Genomic DNA, 17,001 nt, shown 5'->3' on the forward strand with positions numbered 1-17,001 from the left:
CCGTTTCTTTTTTTCTCTTTCTTCTTTTTTTATTTTTCCCATTGGTCTTACTTTTGATAGTTATACTTGGAATAGCGAGACAAGGGATAACGAACAGGGATCTGCTAATGGAAGTGTTAAATTTTGTCTTTATCCAACCAACCAGCTGAGGGTGGTATATAAATGTCAAAAACACAATGCATCACCCCTGGTGCGTACGTTTTAACTCTTTCCACATGAATACACTCCGCTGTAGAGATACCAGAATATGCCGACGATGATAGAAGCTTTCCATCTCCTCTAGTTGATATGAGCAGAGAATTGAACCCTTCAACAATCTGCGCTTCCATCATTTCAATATCATTCACGTTCACATTTTCATGGACATGAATCCAACCTCCCGCCTCCGTATCAAGGACTCTCGCAGCCCCCTCCCAAGCCCGCTTCGAACTCGGCAACAATCCGAGGCTAACATGTCGAATGCGTTTCCACCTTCCCTTCCGCTGCAGTGCCTCCTTCAAATCCCACATCACCTTGCCCGCAGACTGATTGTCGCCATGGAAAACCACTACACGATTTTCTTTTCTCAATCCCTCAACCAACACATCAATTCCTCCCTCCACCTCCCCTGTCTCCTTATCAATCTTCACCACTTTAACCCCCCATCCATTCTCCCGACAAGCCCTACACAGCCCTTCAATAGACCATCCATTAATCTCCCATCCCCACACCCTCCCAACTCCTCTCTTCAGGTACGAAAACACAAAATAGCCGATGCCAGCATACATATCAACAACCGCAACATCCTCGATTTTCTGACCCAGTAACCTCCTTCTCCCATTCCCTCCCTCTAGCTCATCCCCAACATCACCGTCATCTAGGCCCTCAAACCTCGACTCAATCCCCAGAATTCTCGCCTTCTCCACAACATTCCCACGACTAAACATAGAATGCAGCGGCGCCCAGATCTGCACGATGCCCCTGTTCTGCACCGAATGAACCCACAATGCAGAGCGGAGAGCTTCTTCTGTAGGATTGGCTTCCTTTTCTTCTTCATTCACCTCCCTGGTTGCAACATCTTCCCCGTCTCCAAAATCCCCATACAACGGCACCAACCCCGTTGGGCTCCGAATTCGATTCTCCATTTGAGTTTCGCTTCTCATAACCCCAGCCACCTTCGTCATCGTGGGCGCTATTGGTGCATTCATGGCGACGTGCGTGACGCCCATAGATGCAAATGATGCAGCTATACATGCATATAACTCCTGGCGCTGGTCGCTGGAGAGGGAATTGTAGAGCGCGGCCCATTCGGCTGGCGTGGAGAAAGCGTTTGAGGGGAGTAGGAGAAGAGGGGGGTAGACTGTGAATCTTTTGGGGAGGGGAAGTGATGATAACGGCTGCGATGAGAGGAAGCTTTGTTGTGTGTGACTATGGTTACGATAGTGGTTGTTGAGATAATTACGTATTCCTGTCTGTAAAGGGTGGGATACGTTCTTAGGCTTGGGCGGGCGGGATGAGGATTTGGGAAATCTTTTTGGGTGCGGGCTAGAGGGTGAACCATTTCTTCCATGGGATGTGATGCTGCCATCGTCATTGACGTCCATCTGCATTATATCGCTTTCATATGGCAAGTCCGCAATCTCCATCCCCCCTTGCAAGGTGTTTTTTCTTTTGCTTGATTAAGAATGGTTCAGGCACCTCATCTCTGTTTCTCAAATAGATATTAAAGTATCCGGGCGGGGAATACAGAGATTCTATATGTTGTTAACAAATAACCTACAACTTAGTTGTAGTTACAGCTTGTTGAAAATCATTCGTAGGCCGGGAAAACATACTTTGATCAATGCCAAGACGCAACTCCAGAGCAGCAAATTCCGCCACAGGAGAGCAAAGGAGATGGCAAGTTTAAAGCGAAGTGCGAATTACCAGATACAACTATGAAAGAACTAGCAGCCACAGCAAGGTGCAATTGCCATTACGTGCCATTGCATATATATATATATATATATATTGTGGATATCTATATCATATACAGATACGGCAGAGTCATAGTGGCAAATAAGAATATCAAACAAACACGGCGCAGAAAATAGCATGTATTAAAGGCCTGTCTTTTCCAATGTGAATAATCCATTCCTATTTCCTTTTTTCTTTCTAACTTTTAGGTTAACCCAAATTTCCCGTAAATCTCCGGATATTGCAGCGTGTGTTTGGCGTATTGCCAGATCCGTATAGCATGATCTCATTCTGTCATGCGAAGAAAAGCTCCAGAGGCTGCGAGGAGTGACAGAGGCACTCCCATTTACCAGTGACTATCCCCCTCTATACAAAATTCCCCTTCCGGAAGCGCCTCATCGCATCACTTTTGACAGGCTGGAAGACATAGCCAAATCGCCACATCAACTACAAGCATAGCCAGCACAATCGGTTGCAAGACCTGTACCCCTTTAACCTGGGCGATGGCCCCGACAAAAAATGGCAAGAGAGTGGCGCCAGATGCACCTAACGCAGCGGCGAATCCAATAGCGCTCACATGTAAATGTTTTGGAATTAACTTCGTCGCAGCAACAATGGCTGCCGGGAACAAGGGTCCTAGGAAAAACCCGAGCAAGGAAGCCATCACGGCGGAAACAACGAACTGTGGAATAAGCCAAAAGAGCAAGTCGAGGCCTACGGTAGCTAGAAGATACGCGGCCACAGCATGCTTTTCTGACCTGAACAATCGCGGAGTCACAAAGCCGAGGACCACTCGGCCTACCGTGAGGCCGGCCCAGAATCCCGTCGACGCCATACCGGATGCGAAATGTGACGCATGCCGAACGCGGACCATAAATGTGACGATCCACCCGCCCAGAGCGACTTCGATTCCAACGTAGGCAATCAGAAAAAATGAACAGATCCAGGTTACTTTATTCTTCGCAGCTTCAGCTGTGCGACTGGTGCCGAATATTTTGGTGAAGATGATATCCCTCATCCTGCGCTGGTGTTCTTCGTCCGATGTTGCGGTGTTCACGATTACCATGTCTGCACGCGGATGCTCTTCATGGTACTGATGTCCTGTTGCATTCCAGAAGGTTGCTCCTAGAAGCACAAGTTCCAAAAAGGCACCGCCAGCAACCAGGTAGTAGAACTCGTACCATTCCCAGTTTGCTTTTATGATAAGAGAGGTAGCCATCATTGGCGCTAGCAATGCCCCCAGACCATAGGAACCGTGCAACAAACCAAGCAGCTCATTTGCATTGGACATTGCGCCTACCCATGCATTCCATGCAGTATCTGCTAGACCGTTTCCGAAACCAGCAATGATGAAGGCAATGATCAGGACAGGGTATGGGGGGTGAAGGAAGACTATTATATAGGACACCAGATGGGAGATAGGGCCAAGGATAGCGGGCCCGCACTGTCCGAAGCGCATGTGCAGCGTATTGCTCAGCATGGCCGACGTTATATATCCTCCTAGGGGCGATAAAAAGACCAAGGATATGACAGTGTAGGAAACCTTATAATATTCTTCCAACTAATTGTAGAGCAAAGGTCAGACATATACATTCTCCTCTTCTTGGCCATGGCAATGGAGAAAATGGATCATAATCATACATAAGGTATAAGAGCCTTTTCTCGATTTTGGGATATGTCAACTAATGGTCACCGCAGAAGTGTTCTATGGTTCAATATCATATATGGAAGTCCATCCACGGCATTAACTTACACCATAGGCTGCATCATTAATTCCCAAGATGATAAAGCTAAAAGTGGTCGCTATAAATCGAAACAAGTTGCGTTTCGGATAGTTCCACCGTTGCAGGGAGTTGGTTGTTACCGAAGGCGAGCTGTCTTCAAACATATCACGCGGTGAATCGTTCGGGGAAGAACCGACATCCTCAGGCTGGTTTATAGATAGCGTCGTATGATTACTTTCGGTGCTCCCAGCTGGAGCTGGGGATTTGATATTCAACAACTCCGTGGTCATGGTTGAGCTTCCATTGGAGAGCTCACCGAATTCGTGACGTGGTTTTTAAGAACTTCGCTATTGGGAGCCGCCGGAAGGGGTAGGGCTGTCAAAAGTAATGAAAAGAAAAAGGGAATACCCCTTCAGAGCAAAACAATTATAAGCTGTAGGAGAAGATTAGGAGACGTCCGATATTGATGAACAAAAGGTCAGCCAAGGAATTTCCAGTATTTATATACGTTAAACTAAAACGAGAATCATCGCCTTGGACTAGCTATGGTCATATACCATGTCTCTGACGATCGATCCGAGCGAATAGTTCACCGCACACTAGGCGGGTTGTAACTCTTAGTCCTTTTTGCCCCTCTGGTCAAACAATGATGGGTAAAGCTCCACATCGGGGATCGGGAATTGCCACAATTCTCGCCCACTAGATTGGAGAATACCATCAAGTTCAGGAGGCTTGCTATCAGTGTTGGGGATGTGCCCGTCCCGTGTTTCGAGAGATCGAATGCCATTCCAGGCCAACAACAGACAGTGACGGAACAACTCAGATGGGGATAGTTACTGCGTTGAGAGCAGTAGCCATCAAGTCGACGTTAAGGTAGGTATGTTAAGGAGGGGTTTGTCTTGAAGACTCTTCTCTTAAGGCAGCTCATGGACCCGCGGGCCACCGACCATTCTGATACTGCTTAATCCTTGAACTCGGCGTATTTCGTGTAAATCTTCAACCCACGACGCCGTTTTCACCCGGCTGACATAACCGATTAACTAACTAACTAGTTAGGTTAATTATAGTAAATTAACTAGTTTAGTTAATAACCGTGCCACGCGCACTCACTACTACTAATGGGAGGTCAGGAGGGCGCGTCGCATGGGTAGTTAGTCATTTGCCGACATCAGCATTTCCTGGGTCCCAATGTCCCAATCCGGAATCCTCAACTTCATCCATTGAATGAGCGCCAAGTTGAGAGTTCAGTACTCTCTACGGAGTATCCGTTGTTGACGAGCCAGCAATTGGCCTGACGTGAACAGTTGTATTGGGTCGACGAGATCCTCTCATGGTTTATTATTGTCGTTTCTTAACTTAGAGGATGTGCAGAGACACTAACTATCCAATTGTCTTACCCGTGTAGTTCGAACTGGTCTTGTCCTCGGGGCTGAATAGCTGCTGCCATCCAGTGCTCATTATTGCTCACTGCTCAGTGGCTCGCGAAGGGGGGGCTTTTGCGGATCCCAAGCTGTTGATTGCACCAAAACAGAGTCACCCAGTTTCCTGGCTTGTTCAGTTAAAATTCAGCCCTGTAGTTTCCCTGTGACGGTGACGTGCATTTTCAGATTTCGGACCTTTTGGCATGCACGTTTCTTTCGGTGGCCTCATTCTCCTGTTTGAGTTTATCTCTTCATTCAAATAAGCCTGTTGTTAATGCCGACAATTTCACTATGCAAAATGGGGATATCTCATAACATATCGCGCAAAGGGTGTCTGAATTGCAGGAAAAGACTTGTGAAGGTGTGTTTCAGGCCTGTAAATTACATTGAGATACTTATTCGCCCCTACGTAGATAAGATATGCACAATGAGACGATATTATCTGCTCAAGTAACTCCCATCTGAACAGTGTGATGAACAGTTTGCCGTATGCGCCAACTGCATTGTGCAAACGACAGATTCCTCTTATCAATCTCCTTCAGAGGTAAGGGCAAAGGCTAGGAGGACGAAGGCGGCGACAGCGTTCGTGCGAATCTCCAGACATGAATCGTCCAGCGACTAAGAGAGGCCCCTTGCTCATCCCGCGACGTAATCGACTATAAGCCACTGTCGATGGAAATCTTGGGCCCCGACACCATTACCACTCTTCAGAAGCTTTTCATTGTGAGCCGCCAGATCCGTGTACCCGCCTCGAGATACACAGCTGTATTTGGTGGAGAGCCAATCCCCTCTTGCAAGAGAAGAATACCTAATAACTATTGCGCAAATCAAATATTGTTTTTGCGGTGGACGTATGCGAGCGTATCAAGGGTTACTTCTTGTCGTTGGTTGCCATCGGTGGTCGAGATTACATATCAGCTGTCAAGAATCGGGACCGATGGCATGGTTCATCCTTTTGTATTTTGGTGTTCTCTTAGATAGAGCGGGTCGAGACTACATGTGGTGGGTTGGATCAGCAGGGAGAGATCTCGTGGAGGAAGTCTCGGACATTCTGTTGTATTCTCCAATCGCCAAGATTCCAGAAGGACCAGCAGGTTGGCTTACCGCCTTTGGTGGCGACAGAGGCTGTCATTGATGAGGTGAACACATGCTGTTCAGTTTCTGAATTGTCTCTTGCATTCCCAGCTACAATTTGAAAACTTTTTGCTTTCATGTTTCCCCCGTTATTTTCTAGGAGGCGAGGCATTGGTACGGATAATTGAGTTTTCTACCCCTTATCAAGATTGGTTCATGTGGCTTGCAAAGAAATGGATGCCAGATTTATCTCTAGCTAACGAGAATATTGATTTAATTAACCCCTTAGCGAAGTTTGGAGAATGGCCCACCTAACTAAAGAATAGTAGTTAGCGAGAGTAGTAATGATTGGTTTTTGTATGCCTCAAAGTCTATCGTCTATAAAATATCCAAAAATAGAACAAAGTGGATATCTTTATGGAGTCGGTAAAAAAGACCCCGCTCAAAGTAGTTACATATAGTACAATGATATACATTATTTAAGAGAACCTGCCCGCATCTCTTGTATGCTTTACTTATTAGCGACCAACATCACCCTCCGGTCAACCCCCACGGTTGGACAATATAGTCCCGAAATTTAGACATGTCGTCATAAGCATCCCGCCTATGGCGTTTTGCCTTGGGTTCCTTATCACCCGAGTTTCCAAGACGTCATTCATATTCGCGTATGGATTGCCTTTGGGCTTGACACACCATTTACGGTTCAGAAAAGAGTTCCGTCTTCTAAATAGGCGGAGGCTTTTTCAAAGGTACAGCTTGACGGCTGGGCGATGGAGCCATGCTGAGTTGTTTGCGAATAGTTGTGGTTAGCGTGTCATTCCACCTTCCTGCCTCCCCTGTTTTTCGTTTTTTCACAGGATGGATTTATTGATATGGAACTTGTACTTACACCGTGTATATTTAAGTTCAAGCACCACGCTATCCCAATCGCAGCGCCGACATTCTTAGCAGAGACAAGAGGCGTGTGGTTCATTGTAGGTATTACCAAGGATAAGAAACGGATTCTTCGTTCAAACCTTCATGCCACTCATCGGGCTCTTTTCTTCCACAGCGCACATACCATGTTTAAGCTCACAGATGCGCTTCCTATCATCCTGCTTGTTTTGAATAGTTTGTTTACGACTGGGAGAACGTCATCGCAGGGGGATGTAAGTGGTACTCTGTCAAGACAGTGGATCCCGATTAACGATAGGATTGTTCGTAAAACCTCGTCATTTGATTGCCCTGGACCACAGGCATCTTGCAACAAGGTCGCTGGATCTGAGATGTTGCCTGGAAGAAGCGTGTAGATTGCCATGGTAAGGGCTGGCCAAAAGAATGGCCCGTAAAGGGAGGCCTGTATCCGCTCTCTTAAAGGTGGTATAATCTAGGACAAAGCCGCCCAAAGTGATGGGGCGGCATTTGGCAGTGTCCAGGAGATTCCATATATCTTTTTCAAGCTCAAGCTCAGCTGCTGTTGTGTTTCTACGGGTCAGCAGACAGCGCCCTGATTCTAACAGATAGTTGGAGAAGATAGCAGAGACAAGCTTGCCTGAATCGGTCCACTCTTTAAATCGCCAGGAATGGGGATTAGCTGGTGAGTATGGCAAGTCGGCTGAGAGTGATTTTGTTGCCGGAAACAAATACCATTGTTTCAAATCGTAGATACCCCTCTCCCCCGGGTGAACAATAAAAAGAGAAAGAAAGAAAGTCTTCCAGAGCTTTGCAAGGCTTAACTCGCGTATATATGGATTCGCACGGTCGTATCTGGGTGAGCTGCCTGTGTGCTTGGGAGAAGCAGATATCAAAGATCTCTTGTCCGTATCTACGGCCTGCTACCGATTCATCAAGATCCCAGCTAGCTTCTGAACAACGGAGGCAGTAAATTAAACTTCTGGGAGGGTTCCCGTAGGGTTGTTTAGTGAATAATTAAACCATGGATGCAATAGCGAGGCTCGAAATGCGTGAGCCACGATAGGGGTACAAACTTGGTGGTGCAATTAGAGGATTTTTGGCCTTTGCCGTCCTTGACCTTGAATACGCCGTATTATTCGGGGCTGAGTTGAAAAGTCCCTGTATTAGCAGGGGAAACTCCAGCAACTCATCCATGGATCAGTCGAGGATAGCCACACACGTCGCATGTATGATGTATCTAGTGATATCCATTATTATTGACATGGGTTATGACGGCACCCCTGTTTTTGATAAACTCCACACTGGATGCGCAAAGGGCCGCGGTGGGATTTGGGAGATGTAAAGTCATTTGTATCCGTTGTGATAGATAGCCAGGCATCCTCAATCACCCGGAGTCTGAGAACTGCATGCTGTGGATTTACCGCCATTCCATGGAAACTCAAACATCAACTATTTCCTTCAAATTTTAGTAATTAAGACAATATAAAGTCATGTCAAGTGGCAGATCACAATCTTCTATGTGCTCCGCATGGCTCACGGATGCAGGAAAAAGTAACATGCATGAATCCCAGGCAAGGTCCGATAATAGATAAATACATTAAGAATATGGTTATATGAAACTCGGGGAGGGGAGTGCGGAGTGCAGAGCGCGTGAAGTCGGGAAACGTGCATCAATCCAGTCAGTGAGAGTGAAATAATGGCATCGCAGGAGCCTGTAGCAAAACTCCTCCGTCGATCATACAGAGACGAGTGGATATAAAGCAACAACATCTCTTGCCCTTGGTTGGTGAATTCTTTTCCCTCACTTCATACGCTCGGATGCGATATCTGGAGAAATGAGATGATAATCGAGTGAGACGAAGACGACATGCACACCTAAAATAGAAAGACAGAAAAAGGAGCAGAGAGAAAGACTAACAGAAATTAGGAGAATTATATTAGACGTATTCGTCAATAATATTCCGCACTCAACCCTAGTTAGGTAATTGGATCCCATATGCCTACCCATTCCAGTGGCAAGACAGAACTCCAATGTCATAATATAAATCGTTGCTCGGTTTGTTCCTTTTCAACATTTCATCTCTTCCCCCCCTTTACAAATGACTGTTCGATGCATGCAAAGCAAAAACATATCCCCCAATGTTATCTTGGAGGAAGTAATATGTCCCAGGTTTTGATTTTTCTGGAAAGTCCGGGTGCGATACAGGGATCGTTTTCACCTGTGGATATGGACGGTTGCAACTCTGCCATGAACACATATAAGTGCGCCCAAAGAGTATATTCCTGAAAGTCATATATAACACAAGGAGATAGGAAAATAACTCGTTCTAAAAATAATCCATTCCAGAGGAGCCAAATTTGTCGCTAGAGTCGAGTACCCTGAAAGATAGCTCATCGTCAACAAAATGAAAAGCAAGTCATCGAATCATGCAAAAAATCAAAGGGTGAAGCTTACGAATACTGTTTTGTCAATGTCCCCTCCCCACCTTTCGATAAATCAACATTAAACACATAAAAATTACCATCACTCGTGACTACCATGACCTGCGGTGTGTTGCTGCTCATCGCAACTACGCTCCGGACAGGTCCAGCATTCGATCCCGGACCAGTATGCCCTGCAGTTTTCGGAAGCTTAATCCACGCAAAATCCCGTGCCGGTTCCCACATCTCCGCCACACCCTTGGGCAAATAACCACCAACGGTAGCCGCGAAGGAATTTCCGACATTTTGCGATGTTCGGCGGATCATACCCATCAATGTGCCGTTATGCTTTCGCGGACTAACGTCGCCACTATCAGCCTCTGCATGTGAATCCTCTCCACCTGAATAAGCGTAACTTTGGCTAAGCGCCCTTTCCCTGTTGAAGCTAGTGGGACTCCGGGGGCCGGTTCCCGTAGGGCAAGTTGGATTATCTTCTGCAGAACCCTGGTGTCTCAGTTTGAAAACATGGATAGTTTCAGTTGCGGAAGAGACGCAAAGCAGTGTGGATGTTATATTGAATGACATGCTAAAAATTCGAGATGGCATGGAGCCTCTTCGGAACTGATAGAGCTTCTGCCCTTCGGGGACAGAAAACACACGGATGATCGTTCCTTTGTCCGAAGCTGTAGCCAACAAAGTGCCTTCTGTATTCATTGCCAGGCAAGACAACGGAGATTTATGGGCCTCAACAACGTTAATTGCTTCGAGTTTCAGCGTGTCAAAAATAAGCACCTCACCGCTGGTGGGAGAGATGTGGGTATTACTAGGTGGCGCATGCGAAGGTGGTGTAAAAGATGAGGGAGGAGCCTTTTGCGGAAGAGGATAGGTGAGATAGCAGTTTTCGGATGAAGGGGAGAGCGCGCAGATGGCTTAATGAAGTTAGTGATTGATTTCTTTTTCTACCTGTTAGCAAGTTTTCAATTTCTCTCTACTCTTACATACCGTTTGGATTTGGTGACGTCTCAATCGTGTACAGAAGCTTCATAGTTTGGATATCGTATAGGTAAATCTGGTCCTCTAGGACAATAACTAGGCGCTTGCGGTTCAGACGCACGGCAAGGACGGTAGTTGGAAAGGTTAATTCGCATATTGTGGATTGTCGCTGATGGAACCGTTAGTACTCGAATTTAACTGACTTGGTGGTTCCGATAACTCTCGGAACTGGAGAAGCTGAAAATGAATCACGCACCTTTGTGTTTGTGATTTGTAGCCGCCGAGGAGAAAGGATCAGGGCAACAAGGGAGGTTGAAAAGAGCATTTCAAGAATAGCGATATTTCCTTCCTTTGTCTCATAGCTCTTGGCGAAGGGATCCGTGGTAAATATGCGGAAACCTTTCGTGGTACCTGCATATATATGCAACAAGACGTCAGAGATGGAGGCGGTGGTAGGGTAAAAGGAGACCACGGTATTAGGAGGAGAACCCACCAACAGCTAAGTAGCTGTAGTCCTGGTTGAAGGTGACGAAATTCATTGCCATCTTAGAGAAGCAGATAGCGTTGCTATCGGTCTAGAGGATGATTACACCGTATACCCTTGCCATTCAAAACGGGCACCGCATAAGTATCCTTCACTACCCGTAGTTGGCAGCCAGTGTCATGGACCCTCCCTTGGCTGAAAGACCAGAGTTTTAGCACATTCGCATCCCCATGCCATAGGCAGGAATGTTCCGGTTAAAAAGTGAAAAGGTCTCAGATATCAAGAAAACTGAGTCCGCTGCAGGGGCTAAAACACGGACAATAGACGACGAATGCGTAGATGATATTAGGGAGAGGGAGGCGAGCGTCGGTTGGCCTCTGGGTCGATATCACTGGGCAGTTGAAATTAGTTGATGGATATAGTTGAAGTCTCAGGCTGAAGAAGTGAGGTTACTCGAGCCAAGAAGCAAACGGTGCAAACACTGCGGAAAGACGCCTATGGGGTTAAACCAGCTAGTCCCAGTTGGGTCTAGTTCAACAAACTTGGTGGGGTTAGCGCTCGGACCACATATTATTTGACACACGTGACTGCGGAACCCTGATTTGACTTAATCGAAACATCAGAAGACTTTTAAGGAAAGGGAACAACGGGGAAGAAGACGCCGGCAATTCGTATTCCCTCGAGGGTGAGCTTTTGGCAACATGGCGCCACGGGGTACAAAGGCGGAAAAGGGGGCGACTCTTGTCATGGAGGTAGGTTGCTCTTTTGCGTAACTATTGCAAAAATAGAAGCCAATATTATAATATTAAAATTAAGTCTGACTGATATGTGATCTGATGCTTTAGACTAATAGTAGCAGTATAGTCTCAAAACGCAGCGTCGAGCGCCTTTACTACCCCGAGCCCCATTTTTACCGTCATTTTGTGAAGAAACCCCAGAGACGATCTCCGTTGATCAATCGTGGATACTGGCTGCGCATGCATGCCGTGGAAACTTCCGTGCGGAAGTTTCTCGAAGAGCCTTCCGAACTCCTGAAGGTGGTTGTGAACTTAGGCTGTGGGTTGTGAGTAGCTGAAGGAGAATCGGATTCCTCTAGCGGGAACTTCGAGAATTTTTTCGCACATGTGCTAATTGATTTTTGAGTGTAGTGATCCATTGCCCTTTCAATTCCTTAGCCGGGACCGCACCTTATGCCAGAATGTGAAATTCGTAGATGTTGACCACCATAAGCTGATGGTGAAGAAGCGGGATGTCATAAACCAATGCACTGCGTTAAGTGGCCTGCTTTCAGATGCTCAATTGCTCCCTGAATCTGGCAGTGTTCTTCTGCGAAGCAAAGAATACGTTGCTGCGGGATGTGATCTAGGGGATCTAAACAAGCTCGACGTCGCACTGAAGGATGCGATAGGGTTAACTGAGGTTTCTATCCTCTTCATAGCAGAAGTTTCATTAACTTATATGGAAGTTAGCTTAGCGGATGCGCTTATTCAGTTTCTTCCGAAACTAAGCAATGGTGAGAATCCCTTCAGTTTCTAATAATCCAGAATGCCTACGACTGACAGCTAAAAGACGTAAATTTCTGTTTACTCGAGCAGTATTTCCCAGATGGACCAAGCCACCCCTTTGCAGTTACAATGATGAAACATTTCCTAAAACTTCAAAGTCCATTACATTCAATCCACAGATACCCTTCCCTTGACCAGCAGGAAATGCGTTTTCGCGAGTCTGGCTGGACAACCACAAAATCAACGAATTTATGGGAGCTGTGGAGTGATCCAACATTTTTAACCGAAGAGCAACGATTGTCGCTCGATTCAGTTGAGGTATTTGATGAATGGGAAGAGTTCGCGCTCTTTGCGTCTCACTACTTCCTACTGTCTGCCTCCTCTCGAAACACGGCTACTGGATCAACACTGTTAAATGGAACTGAAGTACCTAATGTAGAGCCAATCCTTTTGACGCTGGCTCCGCTCTGCCCTCCAAAATTCTCCGGCCAACGACGCTTTGGCGCAATAGTGCCTACAACCGCTAAATCATTTGGATTACACGGCGGCCTGGGCCCCCAGACTCGACTTTCCTCGACTGATGAATATACCTCATCTAGAACTGGCACAGCGGCGACAGGGGAAATGCCACCGCTCATCAACATGGAGGCTCGAATGTGCCACACCATAACCCAATTTGATGGACATGATTGCTTGCTTGTAGGGGGCCGTGCTTCCCCGCGCGATGCTATGGCTGATTGTTGGATAAGACGGGCGGGGCAATGGCGTCGAACTGACAATTTGCCAACTCCTCGATACAGACACTGCGCAACCGCAGTGGATTTGGGAGAGGGGAATTCTCATGTTCTTATCTATGGTGGGAGAAGCACCTCTGGTGAGGTTTTGAATGATTTCCTTTTATGGAATGAGATGGAAGGTTGGCGGGCAGTTAATGTAACCAATCAGTCTCTCCCTGCTAGATTTGGTGCATCAATTGCCAATATCGATAGACAGTCCGGAATCTTGTTGGGCGGGATGACACGGGATGGAGTCGTATTGAATGACTTCTGGATATGGAAACTCACCACATCTAGCAGTGGAAATATACGCCTCGAGCTAAATAATCTCACGGAAAACCTTCTGGCGGGCAACCTTTTACATAAATGGCTAGGACGCTTTGGAGCATCAGTAACCACAACGGAAAGGGGAACTTTTATTATTGGCGGGATAGCAAAGCACAACTGCATCCCACAGGACTACGATATAATGCTTCTGAGTAACCATGTGCTGAAGGACATGACACTATCTCCCGATAGGTCATTTCTGACAGCAGTTGGACTGGGTTCCGAATTTAACCGACCCCGACCACTCCTGGTTGGTCATTCTTCCTGCGCAACTTGTGATGGTGACGTGCTCATCGTCGGCGGCGGCGCCGTCTGTTTCTCATTCGGAGTCCACTGGAATGAAGGCACTTGGCTATTGCAGAGTGCACGATCTGAGACCATGAACTCATGGACTCTCCATGAGCAAGCGGCAAGTCCCGAAGTCAACCCGCTTGAAGGAGTATCTGAAACAGCAGACGTTCATACAGCTGGAGGCACTACTGAGATGCAAACGATCCCTCGAGTCAGCATTTCGAGTGCAAGAGAGTTCCAAATAATCGTCGACAATGCTAAACCAGTTATTCTTAGTGACCTGAATATTGGGTCGTGTCGAACGGCTTGGACGAAGGAGTATCTTGAGAAAGCTATCGGGCGGGATCGCAAGGTAAATAAATATCTTAGCAACCTCCGCCAGCAATTAATCAACTGGTACTAACCGATTAAATGAAAATGGGCTAACAAGATTTTTTCGTTCAGGTGGTCGTCCACGAATCAAAATCGTCAAACATGAACTTCCAAACCAAGAACTTTGCATACGTCACCAAGGAATTCGGAACATTCCTCGATGAAGTTTACACTAACGAGTCCAAGCAATACCTCCGTTCCATATCTTCCACAAACCCTTCAGAACACCCAACAAACCTAGCACGCGATTTTCCTGGTCTTCAAAACGACTTCCACCTGCCCCCCGAGCTATCTCTAGTTTCAGAGAACGCGCACAGCTCTCCCCTCCGGATATCCGGCCCCGTTATCCTATGGCTGCACTATGACGTGAGTCCATATATCCCACCACCACAAACCCATTCGTTCCCGTAAAACCCCACCCTAACATCAACGTGCAGGTCCTTGCGAACGTCCTCTGCCAAATCCAAGGCCACAAACGCCTAATCCTCTACCCACCTGCCGACATAACACACCTCTCCTTCCCCCCCGGCTCCTCAAACTCCTCCATAACTCTCTTTAAAAACCTAACCGACACCACTCCGCTCTCCCCGCCAAATACCCACCCCTTCTCAGCCCTTCTCAAACCCGGAGACGTCCTCTTCATTCCCCCACTCTGGCTACATACGGCGAACCCAACGGATGGAGAAGTAAGCGTAGCCGTCAACGTATTCTTCCGTAACCTTGATAAGGGGTATGCGGCCGGTCGAGACGTGTATGGCAATCGAGATTTGCAAGCGTATGAGAGGGGGAGGGCCGAAGTGGAGAAAATTGCACGGGCATTTGATGGGGTTCCGCGCGATATGGCTAGGTTTTATATTGAGCGCCTTGCTGATGAGCTTCGGGGGAAGGCAAGGGGGTGAAGCACACACTCAACTATGCACTTGAGGAGTATATGTGTGTATGTACATCTTGTAAAGAGCGACGACGAGGTCATCTGCGAGGAGTAACAGTAGTCTAGCGATGATGAAGCATAGAGGATATGTGAGCTATTTGCAAAGACAAAAAAATAGCGGGCTACATTTCTAGTAGCAATCTCTCTTTGGCAACGCAACGGTTGAGACACATGCTCATGAAGCTCTCTGCCATTGCCGAACAGCAGGCAACAACAACAACAACAACAGACGAGGCTGAAGCTCCTCATCTGGCGCAGCCCGAGTAAACAAACAGAAGTTTGTCAACCGTATGGATTTAGGACAATGTTAACTACACCGTCCCGCGTTTCTTCCTTTCTCTCCGTGTAAAAAAAAATAAAATAAAATAAAATAAAATAAAACAATAAATTTTTTTTTTGAAAGGTACATTGTACAATTTGTACGTACCTAACCAACCGTATCTTGCCAATCCCATCCTTTCATTGAATCCCGATCGACCATGGATATTTCTCCCTGTTAGCCCTTTTTATCCAAGATCAACAGTTAAACTACATGGAGCATGCCTGTCCATCCAGCAGACGTTACTATAGTTGGCGGTGAAGTTGGTTCTCCAATGCAATCAATCTCATGAACTTTAAAGGGCGCTCTTCAATATTATCCATGTTGCTAACAACCAAGATAGGTAGTTAGTTATATAACTATGCATCATCATCAATTCCTCCTCAGCCCATTTCCCGACCTCTAGCAACCATCAAACTATATTCATATAAAAGTAATAAACATTTCCCCGGGTAACTAGCTCGTGTGTCCTAGACGGACATCCAGCCAATAGCAGTCCCCGGCGGCAGGGAGCGGGCAAGAGAGCCAAGAGAAGGTTGGGGATGAGGGGTGTCTGTGTAGTCTCTGCTGTGATTGGGCTGCTGAGTGGGCTGGGATCGGGCTGGTGGGCGGGGCCGGCCTATGGGACGGGGGGGTAAGTGGGGAAGAACGCACAAGGTCGCCCGACACCTTCGCTGCAAGCGTTTTGCTGGGTGGCACGGAACCCAGTTGGGCTTTGCAACGAGAACAACATCAAGGTCGGCATATGGTTGCATGCTTCGGTATGGTATGGTAAGTGATGACATCGCTACCCTGGTAGAACAGATCGCGGTATGTGTAACTTTGGTATTGCGGCGGTTAAGCTCTGGCTCCCGGGTAACTGATAAAGTATACTCCCCCCCCCCCACCTCACTCATTCCATGTATTAATATCACCACCTTCCCCTCCTCCTCCTCCGACACGGCCCCCCCTTTCCCCCCCGCCTTCCCTCCCTCCTCCCTCCTCTCCCCTCCCCCACTTCCTCTCCTGTCACTCTGCTGCTCTCCAGAGCTCTTTCCTCCGCCACGCGTCTCGTCTATCGTCTCTCGTCTCTCGTCTGTCGCCTGTCGCCTTATTCCTCGGGCTTCCTCTCCATCTTCATCGACATCTTCGTCTTGTTTTCCGCAACACCCTGCCATTCAGTTCTCTTATCGCACATTGTGCTTCCTTCTGTCGTCATAACTGCTGGACTGTACAGATCACACATTGTCCAATACCTACGCAACAATTGATACCTACCTCGAGTAAACAACCCCCATCTCGTCTTCCCCGCCGTCAATTCCATCCCCAAGCGGACTATTTATAATCCCGCTCGTCCCAGACCACGCGATCGCTTGCAGTCTTGTATCCATTGTGCATCACTGTTTGCTGACTTCTTGTGTTTTCCCCAGGTCTTCACCAAGACTCCTCCATGCTTGTTGAATTGAGTCTGATTTCAGATAAAAACAGTGCAATTTCGACAACCTCAGCAGATGTCAATCTATATATATCACCGGGGCTAGGTGGATCAAGTTTT

The 17,001-nt window shown here is 47.1% G+C and overlaps 6 protein-coding genes across 6 annotated transcripts; 2 read left to right on the forward strand and 4 right to left on the reverse strand.

Moving 5' to 3' along the window:
• Positions 1 to 116: 116 nt before the first annotated feature.
• On the reverse strand, positions 117 to 1,625 carry PADG_05548 (tRNA(Phe) (4-demethylwyosine(37)-C(7)) aminocarboxypropyltransferase; the record flags this gene model as incomplete). The annotated part of the gene is made up of 1 exon (XM_010762484.1): positions 117 to 1,625. The coding sequence occupies one exon, from the start codon at positions 1,623 to 1,625 to the stop codon at positions 117 to 119; it is 1,509 nt and encodes a 502-aa protein (XP_010760786.1).
• Positions 1,626 to 2,338: 713 nt separating this feature from the next.
• PADG_05549 (uncharacterized protein) lies at positions 2,339 to 3,949 on the reverse strand (the record flags this gene model as incomplete). The annotated part of the gene is made up of 2 exons (XM_010762745.1): positions 2,339 to 3,496; positions 3,689 to 3,949. 2 exons carry the CDS (start codon positions 3,947 to 3,949, stop codon positions 2,339 to 2,341), a joined length of 1,419 nt encoding a protein of 472 aa, XP_010761047.1.
• Positions 3,950 to 6,017: 2,068 nt separating this feature from the next.
• On the forward strand, positions 6,018 to 7,443 carry PADG_11943 (uncharacterized protein; the record flags this gene model as incomplete). The annotated part of the gene is made up of 2 exons (XM_010762859.1): positions 6,018 to 6,174; positions 7,133 to 7,443. 2 exons carry the CDS (start codon positions 6,018 to 6,020, stop codon positions 7,441 to 7,443), a joined length of 468 nt encoding a protein of 155 aa, XP_010761161.1.
• A 1,932-nt stretch (positions 7,444 to 9,375) lies between these two features.
• Positions 9,376 to 11,007, reverse strand: PADG_05551 (uncharacterized protein; the record flags this gene model as incomplete). Its single annotated transcript, XM_010762746.1, has 5 exons — positions 9,376 to 9,427; positions 9,504 to 10,398; positions 10,472 to 10,631; positions 10,719 to 10,873; positions 10,956 to 11,007. 5 exons carry the CDS (start codon positions 11,005 to 11,007, stop codon positions 9,376 to 9,378), a joined length of 1,314 nt encoding a protein of 437 aa, XP_010761048.1.
• A 640-nt stretch (positions 11,008 to 11,647) lies between these two features.
• On the forward strand, positions 11,648 to 15,116 carry PADG_05552 (tRNA methyltransferase PPM2; the record flags this gene model as incomplete). Its single annotated transcript, XM_010762485.1, has 6 exons — positions 11,648 to 11,698; positions 11,792 to 12,009; positions 12,095 to 12,459; positions 12,516 to 14,197; positions 14,290 to 14,583; positions 14,655 to 15,116. 6 exons carry the CDS (start codon positions 11,648 to 11,650, stop codon positions 15,114 to 15,116), a joined length of 3,072 nt encoding a protein of 1,023 aa, XP_010760787.1.
• A 1,441-nt stretch (positions 15,117 to 16,557) lies between these two features.
• PADG_05554 (uncharacterized protein) lies at positions 16,558 to 16,837 on the reverse strand (the record flags this gene model as incomplete). The annotated part of the gene is made up of 2 exons (XM_010762747.1): positions 16,558 to 16,675; positions 16,725 to 16,837. The coding sequence occupies 2 exons, from the start codon at positions 16,835 to 16,837 to the stop codon at positions 16,558 to 16,560; spliced, it is 231 nt and encodes a 76-aa protein (XP_010761049.1).
• Positions 16,838 to 17,001: the final 164 nt, after the last annotated feature.

This window comes from Paracoccidioides brasiliensis (genome assembly GCF_000150735.1).
Source record: "Paracoccidioides brasiliensis Pb18 unplaced genomic scaffold supercont2.6, whole genome shotgun sequence".
Lineage (NCBI taxonomy): Eukaryota > Fungi > Ascomycota > Eurotiomycetes > Onygenales > Ajellomycetaceae > Paracoccidioides > Paracoccidioides brasiliensis.